General features: G+C 38.9%; 1 protein-coding gene across 1 annotated transcript in view; it reads left to right on the forward strand.

Moving 5' to 3' along the window:
- SLC35F1 (solute carrier family 35 member F1) overlaps positions 1–20,592 on the forward strand; it is a 400,690-nt gene that overhangs the window by 377,812 nt on the left and 2,286 nt on the right. Inside the window, exon 8 of the mRNA XM_010353243.2 lies at positions 19,540–19,765. Coding sequence (XP_010351545.1) covers positions 19,540–19,764 — 225 coding nt within the window. The 3' untranslated portion in view covers position 19,765. The remainder of the gene's footprint in view (positions 1–19,539; positions 19,766–20,592) is intronic.

The following is a 20,592-nucleotide window of genomic DNA, read 5'->3' on the forward strand; positions in this document are numbered from 1 at the left end:
AGTCCCCTTTAAACACGTCACTTGGGCCATTGGCTTATGTGGCTCTCCATGCTGAACAGCCTGAAGCCACAGATTATCCTGTTTGAAGAATATCTTAGGAAGGTATGGGCTCCATAAAACTATTCTTGCATGAGGAGAGTGTTTTTATCATACAAATAATTACTAAAAAAAAAAGAGAGAGATTTCAAAATCATTTGTCCAAAAGGCAACTCCAAGTATTCTGGGTAATGTGATTAATGTGAATTTTGTGGGATTTCATGTGCATGTTTTCATTAGAAAGCATTCTGTATGTCTTAGTCTCATATTTATACCAGATAATTTTTAAATAATTGCTTTGAGTTACAAAACAATCAGAAAAGTTTTTAAATGTCAGCAGCCTGTGCTGGCAATCCAGGTGACATCCTATGAGGACAGGTGTAGAGCTCCATGATCCACCCTGACCCTCCCCGTCAGCTCCTAAAATTACATCCCACATGTGCCAGCTTCTCTTATTGTTTTGTTGTGGTGGTTGTTATAAGAGATTTGGCAAGCAAAGTTTAGAAACTCTGGACCTGAGGTCATTATAATAACATATTATTATGCATTAAATTTAAAAGAAAGATATCCAGATCATATTTATTTATTCTGTACCTGTTATGTGCCAGCCACTGTTTGGGTGCATAACTTTTTATTTATAGGTGAAGATGATAGAAACACCAAATATCACCAGGCAGATAATGCAAAGGATAAGGTTCCAAAACACTAAAACTTTAGTAGACAGCAATTTCAACTATCCTTACCATCTCAGTCCCAGTGCCAGAGAGTTTACAGAGACTGGAAACTTTCATTAAGAGTGGCATCTTTCATTAGACATGAATCAGTATCTTGAGCCAAGCAACCCTGTTGATCCTCTGTGGCAGTGAGCAATCTCAGTAATGTCACTGCACTTGAAAACCAGGGCAGGCAGCCTCAACCTGTGGCAGCTGATGAGCATAATAAAAGCAATACTTCACTTCTTATTTTTTAAAATGCCCTCATAAGTAGCCTGTTAGGTTTCTTGTATGTAAAAATGACATCTTAAAAGGCTGTGGATGTTAAGCTCATAGTGCCCAAATGTAATTAGAAATAGGAGATTTAAAATTTAAGACTTAGTCTTTTATCACTCTACAATACTTTTTAAAGTTTTGCTGGTGAGAAGAGAATTAGGGAGACTGGAGTCTCTGAAGCCCAGAGCATTTCACATGGAATACCAAGGTGAAAGATCTGTGAACATTTGACTTTGGCTTTCCCCTGCACTGTAACAGTACAGCCCCCTTTGAGGCTTCCGTCTTGCTGAATAAATTAGGGTAAGTGTTGCTAGCTTCTAGTAGTGGCGAAGGGATGCATTTCCATGCAGCCATTCAGGAACCCAGGTGCCTTCCATTTTGTGGCTCTGACATCCTCTAGAGCAGGAGTCAGAAAACCCTAACCTGTGAGCCACCCCCTGTTTTAGTAAATAAAGTTCTGTTAGAGAACAGCCATGCCCATTTCTTCACATATTATCCATGGCTGCTTTTATGCTACAATGGCAGTGTTGAGTAGTTGTGACAACGTATATGACCCGTAAACCCAAAATCGTTACTACTGTCCAGCTCTTTAAGAAGTCTGCCCAGGCCTGGGCTAGGCACTTGGAGTCCTCTGTAGGACTCCTTATTAGACAGCCTGGAGACTTTTATGGCTGTGTCTAGAATGATGTGTCTATAGCCCCTCCCATTCTCTTCGCCAGAACTCAGTCACATGGCCACACCTAATAATTGCAAGGGAGGCTGGGAAATGTAGTCAAGCTATGCAGGATGAAAAGCAAATGAGTTTAGTGAACAAGTAGCTGGTCTCTGCTACATTAGCAATTTCCGTTTCCCAGAAATATGAGAAGGACTAGAGAAGTTGGGAATAAATGGTGAGGCAAGCCCAGAATTATAGCCAGAAGCCAAAGTTCCTTCTACGTAAATCTATTCTTGAACTCCACATCACAAAACAAATATTTTGAACTCACGTCATCATGATAAGCTGTGAGGAAAGATTGAACGGGCTAGAGGTACTGCAGAAGTTTCAAATGGAAAGGCTTGTGATTGGATTGGGGCATAGCCAGGAAAAAAACAGCTAGTTGTCTCCCAGGACAATGCCTGGGATGTGTTTGTCACCAAAGTGAACAGCCCGGCCGTTCAGTCACATTCACAAGATTGAATGGCAACAATCTTGCCCATTCAGTCACCTAATTTTGTCAGCAGACCTGTGTGGATCCATCTTCCGTGAACCAGAATATTAATAAACCAAGCTCATAGAAATCAGAGTATCTGTTTGCTAAGACATAAAACAAAGAGTGGCTCGAACATTAAAGGCTGAAGCAGAACCACTACTCTACACATCTCTAGGGGCCACCAAGGACTGAAGACTTTTTTCAGCTCTATATTTAAAGTGTTAACAGTTGTGATTTACTCTCTTCCGTGAAAGATGATTAACATTGTCCTCCCTCATTTCCTGACTTTTACTGTATTATTTTATATTATCAATATTTTAATAGTTAACTTCTGTAAATATAATCCCTATGGTTTTTAAACCGTATTTCCACACTTACTACATTTGCTGTACCACCAGTCTCTGAAATATAGGTTCTTCTTTTCTGAATTTATTTTGATATCCTTAGTAGGCTGGACTTCATCACTACTGGTATTGTCAGGAAGCAATACAGCTATGTGTGGTTGTACAGGCTGTGCACAGTGCAGTTTGTCCATTTGTAGAGAATATGTTCCCTATAATGCAAAAGCAGGTAGTCATCAAGTGTCTTGATTCACTGCGGAAGTACCATTGGGTTTGCAGTGAGTCTACCAGGAAATGTTCATAGGGGTTGCATTCTTAAATCTTTACTTCTTTGAAATCATGTCTACTCTTTAAATTCAAAGGATAATTCTATCCTAGGTTGCATTTTTTTTCTCAGAACTTTATATATATATATATATATTTTTTTTTTTTTAAGTTGAGCACTGCACCCTGATATGGTGTGGATGTTTGTTCCCTCAAAATCTCATGTTGAAATGTAATCTACAATGTTGGAGGTGGGGCCTTGTGGGAGGTGTTTGGGTCATGAGGGCGGATTCCTCATGAATGGCTTGGTGCCATCTTCATGGTAATGACTGCATGCTCTGTGAATTCACATGAGATCTGGTTGTTTAAAAGAGTCTGGGACTTCCTCCTTGCTCTCTTGCTCCCTCTCTCATCGTGTGACATGCCTGCACCTCCTTCACCTTCTGCCATGATTGTAAATTTCCTGAGGCCCCCACCAGAAGCAAAGCAAATCTTGGTGCCATGCTTATACAGCCTACAGAACCATAAGCCAAAATAAACCTCTTTTATTTATAACTATAAATTATCCAGTCTCAGATATTCCTTTATGGCAATGCAAATGGACTAATACACACCCAGTCCTTTTTCAATGTCATGAGTCACTGGATTTTATCATTTAAGGAGTTGTGTGACTTACTTTTCAAAAAAAGAGCTTACAAGTATTTTATCTCAGGGTTCTCTTTGTCTGACAACATCTCTAATGTCTTTACATTCATAGGTCATCTTGACCTATGACCCATCCCACTCTCAGGAGTATAACCCCCTTGTGACCTTATTTCCCCTTGACCTAGAGGAATTCAATTGCTCCGCTAGTCCACCGCAAATCCCCAGATAATGCCAAGCCCCAAGGACTCTCTACCTCCCCAAGAATCTTAGGAAGTACATAATGGTTTCTATTCCTGACAATAGTTTCTTGACTGTTTCCTGAGTTCACCCAAACACCACTTCAATCAATCCTCTCTGAATTGCAAAGTTCTCTGTTAATCTCCAGAGTCAGCCAACTCCACTTCTTTCCTCTGAATGACTTCTGGTAGGTAATGCTGGGTTAGCAATAATGCTAAGTCATGTTGGAATCTCCTAGATTCTCCCTTAACTAACTTTTCAAAGTTTATGCCATATGATTATACCCCTTTTCTTATTTGGTTGCTACCAAAAATTTGCCTGGTTTTGACCTTAGAGTTCATTCCATTAAGCACTGCTCTCCTCTGACATCTTTACTCATAAATACTTTTATTGGGCTGGGCATGGCCTGTAATCCCAGCACATTGGGAGGCCAAGGTGGGAGAATTGCTTGAGCATAGGAGTTTCAGACCAGCCTGGGCGACATAGGGAGATCTCATCTCTACAAACATATATATTTTTTAAATTAACCAGGCATGGTGGCATGCACCTGTGGTCCCAGATACTCAGGGTGCTAAGGTGGGAGGATCACTACAGCCTGGGGGCTTGAGGCTGCAGTGAACCAAGATCACACCACTGCACACCAGCCTAGGCAAACAGAGTGAGATCCTATCTCAAAAACAAACAAATAACAAAAACTTTTGTTGGCATAGTCACATGCATACTTTCATATATAAACATTTAAGCAAGCGTTTGTGTCCGTAGAGACGTATCTGAAAGGATGTTTATGAAAATGTAAACGTTTCCAGGGGCAGGCAGAATGGCAGTGTTGTCATGAGTTGTCCCAGCCTGGCTGTGAATTCCAGCCCCACTTCCTACCAATGGGTCTATAAATTTGTTGTGCCATGGCTCAGTTTGGCAGTCAGATGAAGCCTAGAGATCTGTTTTAATAATGTTTTTAAATGTCTAAAATAAAATACATGGGATTTCAAAAACAACTATATTAAAATAACATCAGAATATTTTAAAATGTGATGATATATACAAATCACAAGATCTAGAATCAGATCTATTAACTACTGTCATTTCAAAGCAGTGATTAGCATAAGAGATATTTGGAGAGATCTGCAGCAATTGTAATGCAAAGTAAAAATATACACTGTATATGATTTATGTTTGTGGAAAAGGCTAAAGTGCATCGAATACCACTGAAGTTCAATGCCTACATTTGCAATTGAAGAGCTGCTAAATGTCAGTTAGAGGTCAGTGAAAATAAGAGTCCAGGTTTCTCATCCAGGCTCACAGACCCCATGAATTCTGTACAGGGACCCCTGGTTAAGAATCCCTGAAACAACCAGTTACACAGCCTTGTGCAAAAGTTACATCTCTAAACTACAGTTTTCCCACCAAAGGGGGTCATAATAGTATCTCTCTCATAAGATTAATTGTGAGGCATAAGTGAAATAGTAAATGTAAATCATTTACTACAATATCCGGCACAGTGAATATTCAACAAATAATGCTGTTATTAAGGCTGGTAGAATTGTTAATACAATCAGCCCTCTGTATCCATGGGTTCCACATCCATGGATTCAACCAACCATGGATTGAAAATAATTAATGGGAAAAAATTACATCTGCACTGAACCTTATACAGACTTTTTATTTTTCTTGTCATTATTCTCTAAAGAATACAAAATAACAACTATTTACATAGCATCTGTATTGTAGCGGGTATATCGTAGTGGATATTATATGTAATCTAGAGCTGATTTAAAGTATACAGGAAGTCATATGCAAATACCACACCATTTTATATGAGGGACTTCAGCAGCCACAGATTTTGGTATCCAAGGAAGATTCTGGAACCAATTCCCCATGGATACTGAGTGATGACTATACTTATATTTCATGTTCTTCACACTTTTAAGTATTGCATAAATTATGTATTGCTAAAATGCTACATGAACATTTGTTACTTTTACTTTTATAATCACAAAACAATAAAGCAATTTCAGTTTGAAAACAAAGCTAGCAATCCCCTTGAATAAGAAGGAACTCTAAATAGGAATCTCTGCTATTGAAAAAATGGACAAAATTATAACAGACCCCAGTTAGAAGATTAAAATGGTTTATGATCAGTTTTCATTGACAAATATGAACAAAAAATTCCAACTTTTTCTTTGTTTCTGTTTTGACTATTTTTATATTTAAGAATTCTTCACTTATTAGATTGCTAAGTACTAACTTACGGTCATATGCCTAGTTTCCTTCTCATTTGAATTATTTTAGAATAGTGTTTTAGTTTTTAAATAAATACATTATAACCATGCTGTGAGGCCTCAGCTTTAGCAATGTGACTCAATTTAATTAGGATGCACACGTTGGTGACCAGTTTCACACCCCGTTCCTTGAGGATGCTCATGGAACCAGACATTCGAGGTGCAGGAGTGTAGCTGTGTCCCCTTGCTTTGTGGGGGTTTCAGGAGTTATGAATTGTACTGGTGTTTCCATTGTGTTTCAATCAATTCCATCTTTAAATGAAAGACTGGCTTTACCTTGGAGGTCAGGACTAAGTTCCAGGATGACAGAGACCTCACAGGGCTCCTTCTCTGCTGGGCGCTGTGTCTCTGGTGCCTACTGCAGAGCCTGGCACAGTAGGTGTTTGGTAATTATTTTTTTAATGAAAGGTTTATTTTCACAGGAAACATTGAAGTTTAATCTTCCACTTTCTAGGCTGAACATTATCTAGAAATTTTCACATTAGAAGCCAGAAAGCTTTTGATCAATGTCGACTCTATGTCTCAAGTTGATGAAACCAGCTGAAAAACAAAAATTCAGATCCCACACAATAGTGAGCCACTGTTTTGATTCTTTCTTTGACTGAGTTGATGGATTGCTTAGGGAACATCTCAAGGGAACATGGAAATCAGAAAATCAGTTCAATACCATTGTAACTGTAGGCAGTGTAAGGGGGGTATGGAGGAATGGAACTCACATTAAAAGCTGAACATTTGGTAAGAAATTTTATTTCTAGAAAAAAATAAATTTTTATATTATAGCTAATATTCAGATTTAGTTTTCATATCATCCCACATTAAATTGTAAAATTAGTCATTATCACATACAATGTTTAGGCATCTATATTGGTAGGTATAGATATAGATATATTGGTAGACCAGCAGTCAGCAAACTTTTCCATGAAGGGGCAGATTATAAATATTTTAGGCTTTGCAGGCCATACAGTCTCCAGCACAACTACACAACTCTGCTGTGGACATGGCTGAGTTCCAATAAAACTTTATTCACAAAACCAGGTAGATGCCAGATTTGTTAGTTTTCTGGCCCTTGATGTAGACTGTAACTGTCCTTACAAACTTTTCTTCAGTCTTTGGCACCAGAAAACAACCATTTCCTCTACAAAGTGTGTCATTAGTAAAGCTACTTAAAGGTTGAAGCTATACACAAAATACTACAAATTTCTTTGCACTTTAAATGTGCAAACTTGTTTTCAATGCCAATTGTAATTATTTCTACCCAGTTTTAAGTGAAGTGCCTGGCCCCTATTTGAGTTCTTGGTGGCATCTAAGGCGATATCTATTAGTTTTGTTATAAGGATATCTGTAGCATACACACCATGCTGTGAAATATCTTCAGTTTAATAGTTTATGGTTTTCATTACTTATAAGGAATGAGTGGGTACCAATGCAAACCAGTAGCCCTGAGCTAAGATGTGAGAGAGAAGGAATGTTAAAGCAGTAGCTTATGAAGAACAGTGAGCTATTTGGGAAGGAAAAGCATGGGGGACAGGGAGAGCATTCTAAACTGATTTCTTACATATAGTGAACCCCAGGGGAAAACATTTTGGGTAATAACAATAATGTTATCAAGTTAATTTTTCCCAGAATCATATGTCCAGAGAAAAGAGACCATTATACACACAGGCTAATTTTACAGCAAAGAAGTCCTTTCCAAGTTACAGGTCTTTTTACAGCCTGGTGATGTCTCACCATGCCCATCTTCCTCAAAAATACATAGACACATATAGATGGTTATGAATATATTGGTTCATGAATGTCAAACTTAGCAGACTCCTCTAGATTTTGAGGACAAAAATTTGTGTATGTAATAATAGCATAACTCAAAGTTCACTTTATTTTCAAGTCTTAAGACATTAGATAATTTTTTTAATAGTAATAGTATAAAGTTTAATTTTGAAAAGGAAAAAGAAACTAGCAATGTTATGGAATGTCTCAGTTACATTTTTTCTACTGCCCCATGGATTTCAAGGACTATACAGTACTGTATAGTACTTCACAGAGTAATTCAATAATAATGACCTTGTAAAGTTTTAGTATGGAATAACCCAAAACTCTGAGCCCAATGCCCATACTTCTCCATGATATTATGGAATTTAAAAGTGAATATTGAAGGCTATTTGGGAGAAGGTAGCAACTATTTATCAGGAACCAAACAGCTTATTTAGCAAAAAAAAAAAAAAAACCATTAAACCCATAATACGATTTTTTTGACAGCTGCCATTTCATAATATTCTTTACAAATAACTTACTCATCCACTTATTTCATTTTTTTGTCTTTCCTGCCACCACCAGGTACATGAAAAAGAAAGAAGTATAGAATTCCAATACTGATGCAGGGCAGCTCACTTTTCATTTTGTCAAGGGGTTTCCTCCTTCCCACAGCTGTGATAGTATTTCCTGATGATTGTTCATTGCTGTAAATTGAAAAAGAACAGCTTCCAAGTTTATCAATAATTCATTAAGGGTGTTCCAAGAGATGTTGAATTAAAGTTGAGTCCTTCCCCTATGCAAAAGAAAGATAGCTTGCCCTTAGAAGCTTGAGTATAGGGAATGGAAGAAACAAAAAGAGTTACTACTTTGTAACGCAGCTAACAAAGTAATGAGGGGACAGGGAAGAGAATTGGGCCAAGGGTCAAGGCCTTTGGGCACTGTGTAAGCTGTCACTACAAGATCTGAGACCTAAGTGCACTGCTAAACCTCCAGTAGCTACTAAACCTCCTCACACCTCTACCTTCCTTAGCATCAAGATGCTTATCGTGGTACTCTATGCTTCTCTGAGGGACTGGTGTTTTAAAAATGAAATGAAATGATATATACAAAAATACTTTGGAAGCAGTAGACTGCAGCTTTGTTTGCTAAGATGATCATACCTAATTTAGAATTGTTATTCATTATGCTTTCCTGAATATTGTTTTCTTAGAATAAGAGAGAGCAAGCTCTCTGGTGTCTCTACTTAAAAGGACACCAATCCTATCGGACCATGGTCCCACCCTTATGATTTCATTTAACTTTAATTACTTCCTTAAAGGCCCTATCTCCAAGTACAACCATATTGGGGGTTAGGCTTCAACATATGAATTTTGGAGAGATACAATTTAGTCCATAGCACCAATGATAATCTCTCGTCTCAAGATATTCAATTTAATCACATCTGCAAATACTCTTTTTCCAAATATTATAATGTGTATATGCTCCAGGAATTAAGATGCGGATGTCTTTTGGTGGACCATTTTTCAGCCTACCACACCAAGGAAGCAAAGTGAATTGCTAGAGTTACTCATATATGCTCATGGGTGCTCAAACATGATTTGTGCCAATGCAGAGTAGTTGCTCAAAATTGATAAACAATGTAAACAGAATAGAAAATTATGAGGATTCCTGTGACTTATGTAATTATGCATTATTAAAAATATCTCAGTTGGGAGGCTGAGGCAGGATTGCTTGAGAACAGGAGTTTGAGCTATAGTATGTGATGATCTCACTTGTGAATAGCCACTGCATGGGCAACATAGTAAGACTTCATCTCTTAAAAAAAAAGAGAGAGAGAGAAGAAAGAAAGAAGGAAAAGAAATCTTGAAATAAACAGGTCCAAACATGGAGTCTATAAACCAGAGGTTGATTATTTGCACTGACAAAAATGTGTTCCATTCCAGATGGTTTGATTGTTCAGTTCTTTTTTTTAAATAGCCAGTTCCATAACTGCATTTGCCATTCAAATTGATTTGTGGTGAACTTTTCAGAAAGGCATCTGAGGAAGATTTTTATACCAATCTTGGCTTTAGAATTTACTCTTTGTGATGTAAAGATAACAATCACTGACATTTGTTTAACATTTAGTATGTGGCAAGCACTGCACCAAGAATTTTATATCTCATCTCATTCAGTGCTCACAGTGATTCCATATAGCAGGTGCTATCATTGTCCTTAGTTAACTGATGAGTGGCCTGAGGCTTGGAGACATAGGGAACTTGTCCAAGACACAGCAAGGAAGAGGCAAACAGGAATGCAAATCCCTTGATTTTGATTCTAGAGCTCGTATGATGAAACACCACTTGATATTCCCTGAAAAATATCATTGCACTTCTAAAACTTACCACAGAGAGGAATTGTTACAAGTTTACATCAGAGTCAAAGATCTTTAGTGTCACAGATTGTCATGTTACCAATTATATTAGTCAGCAGAGAAACAGAATCAACAGGAATGTGTGTGTGTGTGTATGTGTGTGTGTGTATTCAGAGAGAAAGAGTGATTGATTTTAAGGAATTGGTTCAGGCCACTGAAGGCTGACAAGTCCAAAATCTGCAAGGAAGACCAGCAGGATAGAAACCCAAGAAAGAGTTGTCTGAAGGCAGTCTAGGGGTACAATTTTCTCTTCCTGGGGGGGCCTCAGTCTTTTTTTTAAAAGACCTTCAACTGATTGGGTGAGGCTCACCCCACCCACATTATGGAGGGTAATCTGCTTTAGTCAAAGTCTACTGACCTAAATGTTAATCTCATTTTAAAAATACCTTCACAGAAACATCTGTTTGGTCCAATACCTAGGTACTGTGTCCCAGCCAAGTTGACTCATAAAATTAACCATCACAAGTCCGTCCCTTTTCAACTTGGCATCAATTACACATGTCTTTAAATAACACTTAATCTCTAAATGAAGACAATAATAAGGTGCTATTTTTGCCTAACATGAATGACTGTCCTGCATACAATTGGAAAACACACTAACCCTTGCCTTAAAGGCAGACACAAAGTCCTTAAGTGATGATGTTCACTCTTTTCCTTCATATCCTTGGATATTATGATGTAAAGTCAATGTTATATAATATTATATAATAAAGAGACAAGGGTAGGAAGAAAACAAATATATTTGCTATATATACACACACATAAATGTGTTCATAACAAGGAAGAAATATTTATGACAATTACAGTCCTCGTTTCTGTAACTGGTCACATGGTTGCAGCTGGTGTGTTCTTCCACTGTGGTTTCTGTGTTCCCTTTGCCTTCAACTGGTCATGGTTATTTACTTCGTGAAGTGACCCCAAACCTTCATTTCTGAAGGGTCAGGGACATTAGTAGTACTGCCTGGATTGACTTATGGTAGTTTCCATTGACTTTTATCACAGGTCATGATAATCCTAAGAGATGCCCTAAAGGATCTCCTCCTGTATGCCAGAGAGGCTCTTCCTTACTTCCCTGGTAAAGTAGTTGTCCAGTTTCCCCTTGGTAATTGAGATCAGCCACCCAGACACAACTGAAACTCTCTTCTTTGCCTATTGTTTCAGAAGCATGAGGAGCCCAAAGTGGCCAGGTGGCAGCCTTCACTTTCAGGGCATGGAATCTTTGTTCTGTCTTCTGGCAGAAGCGTTCTTCTCTCTGACCCTAAAATTTTAAGATCAACAGAGCAAAGGTTGCAGTGACAGGAAGCAAAAATTTTGCTAGTGGCTAACAGAGCTAATAGAAAATGATGACACTTTCATTTCCACCCCTTGATTCCATTGTAATGGGGCAGGAGTCTCTGTGATCTGTTGAGCTGCTACACTACCACTTCTACAAACTCAGTCTTTCTCCCTGGCTTTAAAATTCAATCTCTTACAAAATTGCTCTAGCCCAGCATGTACCTCTGTGTTTTGCAGAAGGAAAATAGATGTCTTGTGATGCAAAAGTCCAAACGGAGTGAAGGCCACTGCTCAGTGTGCCTCCCACACAAATGTAATGTCTTTTTGACTACTGATAATAAGAAGGATGCACGGGAAGGTGACATAAATGAGCCATTGAATGGCCTTTGTTGTAATCGAGCCTATAATTAAACACTCCCACAGAGTAAGCCCCTCTGTTCCACTTCTGACTTGGCTATTATGGCTTCTCTTTTTTGCTGGAATGCAGAAAATAGAAATCTATGTGAACAAGGATTTCTATCAGTTCATCAGACCAAGTGAAAATGTCTGTTTGTCATATAAAAGATAATGGCAGAAATCCATTTTTAGTTCTCGATTGCTGTACTCATGTGTGAAATTACCCACAGGGGAAGATATTTGCCTATAAAAGAACCCTTACTGGCCTTAGATGTGATTGGCTGCACAAATTATACTGCCGAATGAATTGGTTTTGCAAACTAAACAGAAGGCCTCATAAACCAAACTGGGATTGCAGCTCAGAGCACAGCCTTGCCCTGGGTGATGGTATAGGCACACAGAGGCAAGGGCCCTGGTTGCTACTTCTCTTTGCTTTAACAACACAATGCTTGGAGATTAAATCATTTCCCAAGTATTTAAATCTTAGCAGTGACTTGGTTTTCTGATACGAATACAGAATCCATTTGGCATTCTGACTAAGGCACTCGTTTGTTTATTTTTGTCTTGATTAAATTAACATGAATCGAGATTCAAATTCTCAAACTGGAGAAAGAATGGGAGGCAGGGGTTTGTGGGGGTCATTATTCTTAGTCTCTAAAGACAACTGATTTTGGTATTTGTCAGTAGATTATGTGACTTTCCCGTATTTCATATTTTGCATTGAATGACCTAGAAGAGCAACATATCACAATATTTAACCAGAAAGATTTAGTCCTTTTTTTCTAACAAAAAAAGGAAATAAGGAAAAAAAGAAAAGAGGAGAAATAAGGGACATGAGAATAGGAGACAGAGCAATAATTGAGGAGTTTGAAAGTATTTGAAAAAGCTCTGGTCTCTTCTGGCAATTTATTTCCAGTTCAGTAAGCCCAGAAGCTGAACTTTTGCATTTTTAATGTACTTCATAATAATAAAAATGATCTTGTTAGTTTAGTGCACAGCCAAAATTAGGAGGTCAGGCATCAACTTGTTTGTGTTGGTTTTTCCATGGAGCCAGGTCCGTCTAGTTGTCTTGGCCTGAATAGCAATTGGCTCAGGCCCAATGGCAATAGATCAGGACCTGGCAGAGCTTTTCGTCCCAGGGTCTTACCGTTACAGGCCACAGCTTATAGCGTGCTCAGCACTGACCAACATCCTCTTGTCCTACACCAAGCAATTGTACCCAAGCTCCCGGTATGGTCCTCAGCCCTCTGAGAAGCACAGGGCTGCCAAGAGACGAGCTGTATTATCAATGCTGAATTGTCCTCTCCCTCCCCATAAGGACACGCAGAGAGTTGGCTTCATTTCTTCTAAGATAGTTGCCAAAAGGTCCACCCTTTAATTCACATATAAAGTGGGACTCCCCTTTTAGTTATTCTTCACTATAGCAGCATTACATTGAATGAATGATTTATTCTTAATTCACATGTTACTTTAATTTAGTCACTGATGGATCTTTAAAACTACTCTGGTACCCAGAACCTCCAAACTGGTAATCTGCTTCCAATTTAAACAGAATTGGGCTTATTTATTCCTTCTTGATCTAGAAGTTATGGTTAGTGTGCAAGTTGATTTATTTTCATATGTGCATTTTATTTCATAGAGTAGGTAAGTAAAGGACACTTTGTCTTACATGGCAAAGAATAAGCAGGACAGTTTTCACAAACTTAATTAAAAGTCTCACTTTTCCCAGGAATAATGTGCCTGTTGAAATTAACAGACCAATCTCTCTATGTGGAAATTCTCCCTAGTAGCTCCTAAACCCACATTTTCTGGGTTGTGCTACGTAACATTGAGAACGACCAATCACTGCAAGGTATTTTTCTACTTACCCGTGATTGCATTGATTTTGAAGCAACTGTTAAATTTGCAGATTCCAAGACTTTACCCTTATAGATGTTTTCTGCCAAAGAGTTAAAAATATGGGAAAGTTTAATTACATCTTTGTCTTTTTAAAAGAATAAACTGAATAACAACTAGAAAGGACATGGTTATTAGGCCACGTTATGGCCACATATCCTTCATATATGCAAAATACCTTGTCATCAGAAGCAATGTCTAATAACACTTAGAAATATCCTTGTATTCATTTCTGTGCAGCCTCCTTAGGCAGTTCATGGACCAGTTTTAACTCTTGCCATTATCATGTTTCCAAGTAGTATGCCTGTTTCAATGGCAGGCTCATATCCAATAGAGCCTCAGAAGGTAACATGTCTTTTGAAGTTTAACAGTAATAGCACCCTTGAGCTATGGTGTGAAATATTTGGTGTTTGCTTCCTCCACTCATCACAGATAGCCTTGGGAACATCTGAGGGCTTGAAAGCATTGGCCTTCGCTCATGTGTGGTACATGAGCAGCCATCAGGGGCAGTGTTCTCTCAGGCTACTCACTGTGCTCCAGGAAAGCAAGCATTCATTATAGGAATGCAATTTCAGAAGGCAGATGGTATCAGGTCAGCAGAAGGGGCCTGTAGTGTGTGTGTGTGTGTGTGTGTGTGTGTGTGTGTGTGTGTGTGTGACAGAGAGAGAGAGAGAGTATTTTTTTAAAGAGACAGCTTGTCACCCAGGTATAGTGTAGTGGCAGGACCATAGCTCACTGCAGCCTCAAACTCCTGCCTCAGCCTCCTGAGTAGCTAGGACTACACGCATGCATCACCACACCAGGCTAGGAGCCTTGAAAAAGCTACACAGAGACATATGCTTAAAGGGACTCTTTAAGGTCCACTTCCCAGGGATAAAGGAAAAAACCAGGTCCACCATGGTTTTTTGGTTGGTACATATATTCAACAGAAGTAGAGCTGAAACCCAGAGTCTACTTTGTGCCTCTCTGGGGATCACTCATGTTCTCCTCTGCTGACCTCTGCCATGTTTTCAGTCAAGCTAGAAAAAGAAAGTTGCCATTGAAGCATTGCCCTCTTCTTCACATAGTCTAGTTGATGTATTTATAAATGGACTTTGAAATGACTTTCAAACCACATGGTTTTCTACTTGTATAGATTCAGGTCCATTGAAGTCATTAGTTTATTAAATTCAACTTAGAAGTTAAATGCCAAAAATAAAATGAAAATTTGGTCTGTGATGTGCTGAATGCCACAGGAACTAAATAGCAATCAAACTGACAGGCCAGCTTTCTTTCTAAGAGCTGGTTTTAACTCTGGTTGGAAGTTAAAGAGTTTTGTACAGGCTTATTATCCATCCTCCAAGCCACCTCATCCTGTATAATAGCTTGTGTCTCAGTCGGATTGTTTTAAGCAGCACTCAGGGATTTTCAGTATGTACAGTGAGTGCCTTCTGACCTGTGTTCTCAAAGAGACTCATGAAGGTGAAAAAGACAGCAGCAAAGTAAACAGCATCTATAATATGGTCGTGTTAATACAGGATTTATCCTTTCTCAGATTCTTAAGGCTTCCAGTTAGATAAAATGCAGGAGGCCGGGCGCGGTGGCTCAAGCCTGTAATCCCAGCACTTTGGGAGGCCAAGACGGGCGGATCACGAGGTCAGGAGATCGAGACCATCCTGGCCAAAACGGTGAAACCCCATCTCTACTAAAAAAATGCAAAACCTAGCCGGGCGAGGTGGCGGGCGCCTGTAGTCCCAGCTACTCGGGAGGCTGAGGCAGGAGAATGGCGTGAATCCAGGAGGCGGAGCTTGCAGTGAGCTGAGATCCGGCCACTGCATTCCAGCCTGGGCGACAGAGCGACACTCCATCTCAAAAAAAAAAAAAAAAGGCAGGAAAAAGTGTGTCTGCAGCACAGAAAAAACAGCATATTCTAATGGCTACAGTTTGCAAAGGGAAAGCCCTCCAAGTACACTTTGGACAGCAAGTAGCCCCTGCTCTCCAATGGAGACGGCCAGCCTCTGCCTGAGCTTCCCTTACCTGTAACTCAGAGACAACTTTCAGTCCTCATGTAGCATTCCAGAGAAGTTCCTGTTCTCTTTACTTGGGGAGGTAGAAATAAGTATTTCTTTGCAGCTAGTAAGTTAAGCAGCCTAGATTGTGCAATATTTTTGTCTGATCGATTGATTTTTGAAATGAATGCTCTACAAGAAAAGTGTACCATCCAGAATAGGGGCTCATTCTATTAGGTATCCCTGATTCAATTTTCTTTTTCAAGTTAAGCTAAAAAGAGGGAAAAATAAAACTTTTTTTTACTTTTATTTTTTAAGAAGCAAACCTTTCTCTCTACATTTATAACCTTCAACATTTATCCTGATTAATCATAATGCTTGCTTGACTGCTGTCTTTTTGGGCTTGTATCTAAAATGAAAAATTTCTCTACCATTTATTAATAAAGCCTATTGGGTGACTTCCAAGATACTTCCATCATATAAAATCCCATGCTGTCTATCTTTGGAGCTATTTTTTGACTGAATTCCATATGAATTAAATAGAAGTGCATTAAAAATAAACTATGTGTTATTATGCTAAAGCTGTGTCCCAAGAAAACAATTCTGTAATGAATTTCTCACTCAACCTGATGGCTCCATGTCCAAAAAAGGGATGATCCTTTAAGCAGTACATTAAAGTATCATTTCTTACAATGGTGAGGGCATTAGCTTTACAAAATTTAACAGTATGTTCTTTGTCATATTGATCAAGTCTGAAATCATAAATGGAGAGGAATCCAATCCTTCTACCTGGATACTCTGTATTCAATCCTTTCCTGTCTCTACCACTACATTATTTCAATTGCCAAATCCTGCCCACCCCAAGTTTATGACATCTCTATGCCAGTCCACTGATCAGCAGCCCTGAGTCGTCTGTCCAGACTCTAGCTTTCTTCATTGTCTCTTCCAACTCATCGTCCTATCACACTCCTCTGACTGACCCCAGGTTTGAAGATGATTTTTGGAGTCAATGATTGTAGATTCATACTAGGACTTCCTTCTTAACGGGTTTTTGTTGAGCATTTTATGTACTAGAAAGGCATTGCATTATCTAGTTTAAAGCTAAAATGTTTGAACTACTCCACTGGTACAGGCTGATTTTTTTGTTATGTTTCTTTCTTTCGTCTGAAACTTCCCCATTATTCATTCAAGATAAAAAAAGAAATAGCAGATAATATTTAGTAGATGTCTACATGGTGCCAAGCTCTGTACTTGGCATTGGTCAAACAAGACACAACCTCGTAATCAAGAGACTATTGAAAAAAGACAATTTAGGCCAGGTGCGGTGGCTCACGCCTGTAATCCTAACACTTTGGGAGGCCAAGGCAGGCAGACAGCTTGAGTCCAAGAATTTGAGACCAGTCTGAGCAACATGGCAAAGCCCTTGTCTCTACAAAAAATACAAAAAATAGCCAGGAATGGTGGCAGGTGCCTGTAGTCCCAGCTACTCAGGAAGCTGAGGTGGGAGGATCACATGATCCCAGAAGGTTGATGCTGCAGTAAACCATGATTGTTCCACTGCATCCAGCCTGGGTGACAGAGGTGAAACCCTGTCTCAAGAAAAAAGAAAAAAAAGACAGTTTAATCAATGATTATATCAGATTATTATAAGATATATCAGTATTAGTATGATAAAATAAGTGCTATAGTAATAACAAAAAAAAATAAGAATGAAGCTAATGTGAATTGAATGTTCGCAGCAAGATAGAAACTGTGATAAGTGTTCTACATGCCTTATCGAATCTAATCTTTTAACCACCCTATAATAGGTGTGCTTTACTGATAAGGAAGCTTGGACCTGGAAAGGTTAAGAAATGTGTCCAGAATTGAAGCTAGAAGGTGGTAGAGCTGAGATCTGAAGCCAGCTTGGTGGTTAGAATGCAAGGGTAACTATAAAGTGCTCATTCGTCGTCTCTCTACCTCCATATACTGCAGTAGAGGCAGGTTCACACCTAAGACCCTTTGCTTGAAACTAGAGACGTATGGGTGGAGTTTTGAAAGTGAAAGTAATTAATAAAATATTTGAAGTGATGGTAATGTTAGGAACAGACCTATTTCTTTCACCGAAGTTTCAGGTAAAGGGTGAAACTCCTGAATAGAGAATTTCAGGAAGCAAGTTTGAGTGTAAATAGGTTTTCTGAGATCATACATGACTGTACTGTTAGTGTTCTTCTTTTTCTACCATTTTATTTTACAAATTTATGAATCAAAGAATAAGGCACATTTATTTTCATTGGGAAAAGTGAATTATGTCAAGTTAATTAAGTGAAGCTGTTACAAGCTGAGTCTAGTACATAAATCCATGTGAAGTAGGGTTATCATATGGTTTCAATGTGAAAAATAAAGGAATTGAGGGACAGGGTGTGGAGTGCTCTAGAAAGAAAATCAGAAAAGCATCTTCAGTCTTAGCTCCCTTGCTGCTGCAAAAAGAAAGAAAGAAAACAACACTGTAGCAGGGACATTTAGTTGCAGGGATACCTTTTTTTATGAGCCATTTTCAAGACTCCCTTTCCTATTATTGAACTACAGTTAGAGCCATCTTTTAGCTCTTTATTATAGCCTTGTAACTTACTTCATAGGATCTCTGGGTCATTTTCCTGTCTTCCTTTCTTCCAACTTCCAATTAATTTTTGTCTATTTAGCAGTTTTTAGTTCTTTCAGTATTAGCATTAAAAAGGACAATAAAATTGATCCTTTTTTCCCCATGGACACAGGATGTGGTCAAGACTGGGATATTAGCTATCGACTGAAATGAGATTTGGCATGCTGTAAGTGCATTGTGTTGTTTTTGTCTATCTGTACCTGTTTGGCCACTGAGACAATTAAGTCCTAAATGGTAGGGATCAACATATTTTTCATTTCTCTTTCCCCAGTACATAGTTCAGTGTCTGATATAGAGAAGGCATATAAGAAACTATTCATTTAATGAAGGAGTGAATGAATGAATGCATGAATGAATGAAACACAAGAAATGGCAATACTCATATTGTTACCACACTCTTTCCCCAGTAACTACTGAAGTAACTACTTCCAGTGTAACTACTCAAGAAGGTCCAGAAGTCATAATTTTCCAAAAACATATGTAAATTCTTGCGACTTGTATAAACCAGTATTTTCTCTCCCTCTCTCCCCAAACTCTCTGAATTGTCAAGCAAGTAGATTAGGAAGCAGAATGTTGTATACACAGTCCTGTTTGGTTTTGTTTATAGATCAGTGGGTCAGGAATGGAATGTTATACTATTTCTTTCTGTCCAAGGATAATCTAATCTTGCAAAGATATGTACCAAAGTCAATAACAGTTCCTACTAGGAAGACAAATAGTGTCTGAATTGGATTAAGGTATAATGAGGGTGCCTTGACGCAGCTGTCAGTGAGCCGTTCGTTGTTTATGGCTTCATTACAACCCTAAAGGGGATACCTGTATTTCTCTAAGTTTAATGATGCCACAAACAACCAACTTTTTATTGAGTGATACTGGAGATTTTTTGCTTTTAACTTGATGCATTTTAAGTTGTGCTTAACTAGTTCTCGCACCCTACGAGATCCTCAGATTGGCACTTTAGAGACGATTAGCGAAATGTTCCTCTGTGTTAGCCACAGGGTCTAGGAAAGATAAGGGGAATCAATAGGACCAAGCCAGTTTAGGATGAGAAAATTCATTCTCCATCAAGGGTATTGGCCAACTCATCACGCTGCCTGTTCCGAGAGGAAGCAGCTCTGCCCACATCTCTATGTGCCTCATTAATGTGTCAGTGGTTCTGCCCTGGCTGTCAAATGACTTTACTGTTGTGTTTTTTTTTAGTTTTCAGGACTTTATCTCCTGTCTTTCTTCACCATCCTCATTGGGCTGGTGCTCTACTCCTCCACCTCCACCTACATAGCCCAGGACCCCCGAGTGTATAAGCAGTTCCGCAATCCTTCAGGACCTGTTGTGGACTTACCGACCACAGCTCAGGTGGAACCCTCAGTCACCTACACCAGCCTGGGCCAGGAGACCGAAGAGGAGCCTCATGTTCGTGTGGCCTAGGGTGAGGCCCGCCCTGCCCACTGAGGCCAACTCATTGGCCATGTTTTTGCCCATCATCTCTGTATTGTACATAGAGAAAGGTATTTACTAGGTGCAGTTTACACAGGTGGACTGCAAGGTAGCAAATCCTCTGAAAGCTTGTGAAAGGAACAAGCTCAACATCACTGGAGACACAGGCTCTAATCCACCTGACTCGGAAAGATGCCTAGCTAATGTGTATCCTGATCACAACTCCCCTGCGTTCATTACTGTGAAAACCTTTGAATCAAAAGCAAGTACTATTGTTATTATGATTTGTATTATTATTATTGTTACTGTTATCACACCAACTTTCAGGAGGATGTTTTGTACTCCTGATGAAAACTATTGCCAGACCCACGTGTAGTCAACATAAACCCCACTTTTCTATGGCAATTCACTTTTTAAGAGTCATACTTTATTTTTTTGCACAGACTATATGAGTGATGCATGCCACAGGAGCTCCACCCCTGAGAAATTTCCTTATCCTAGGGACCTGGTGGTTAATGGTTTCCTCTGTTACCTGTTGGATTGCCTGCTCAATAAGTATTTTGTGCTGTGACCTTTGTAGGGAGGGGCAACTGACCATATAATTCTCTATTCTAGGAATAGATATAAAAGAAACATTTTAGCCTTTTTATATTTTGATCTCTGATTACTCCAGGCCATTGCCTTTCTGTTGTGCCACATGATTCTGCTAATCAAGTCCCTGTAATAACAGGATAAGGACTGTTCCATTTCTGTGGATTTTGGGAGCCCCCAGAAGTAATATCATTTGTGTTTAGGGCAATATATAATTATAAAATCTTT

Source organism: Rhinopithecus roxellana, chromosome 4 (assembly GCF_007565055.1).
Source record: "Rhinopithecus roxellana isolate Shanxi Qingling chromosome 4, ASM756505v1, whole genome shotgun sequence".
NCBI classification, from domain to species: Eukaryota; Metazoa; Chordata; class Mammalia; order Primates; family Cercopithecidae; genus Rhinopithecus; species Rhinopithecus roxellana.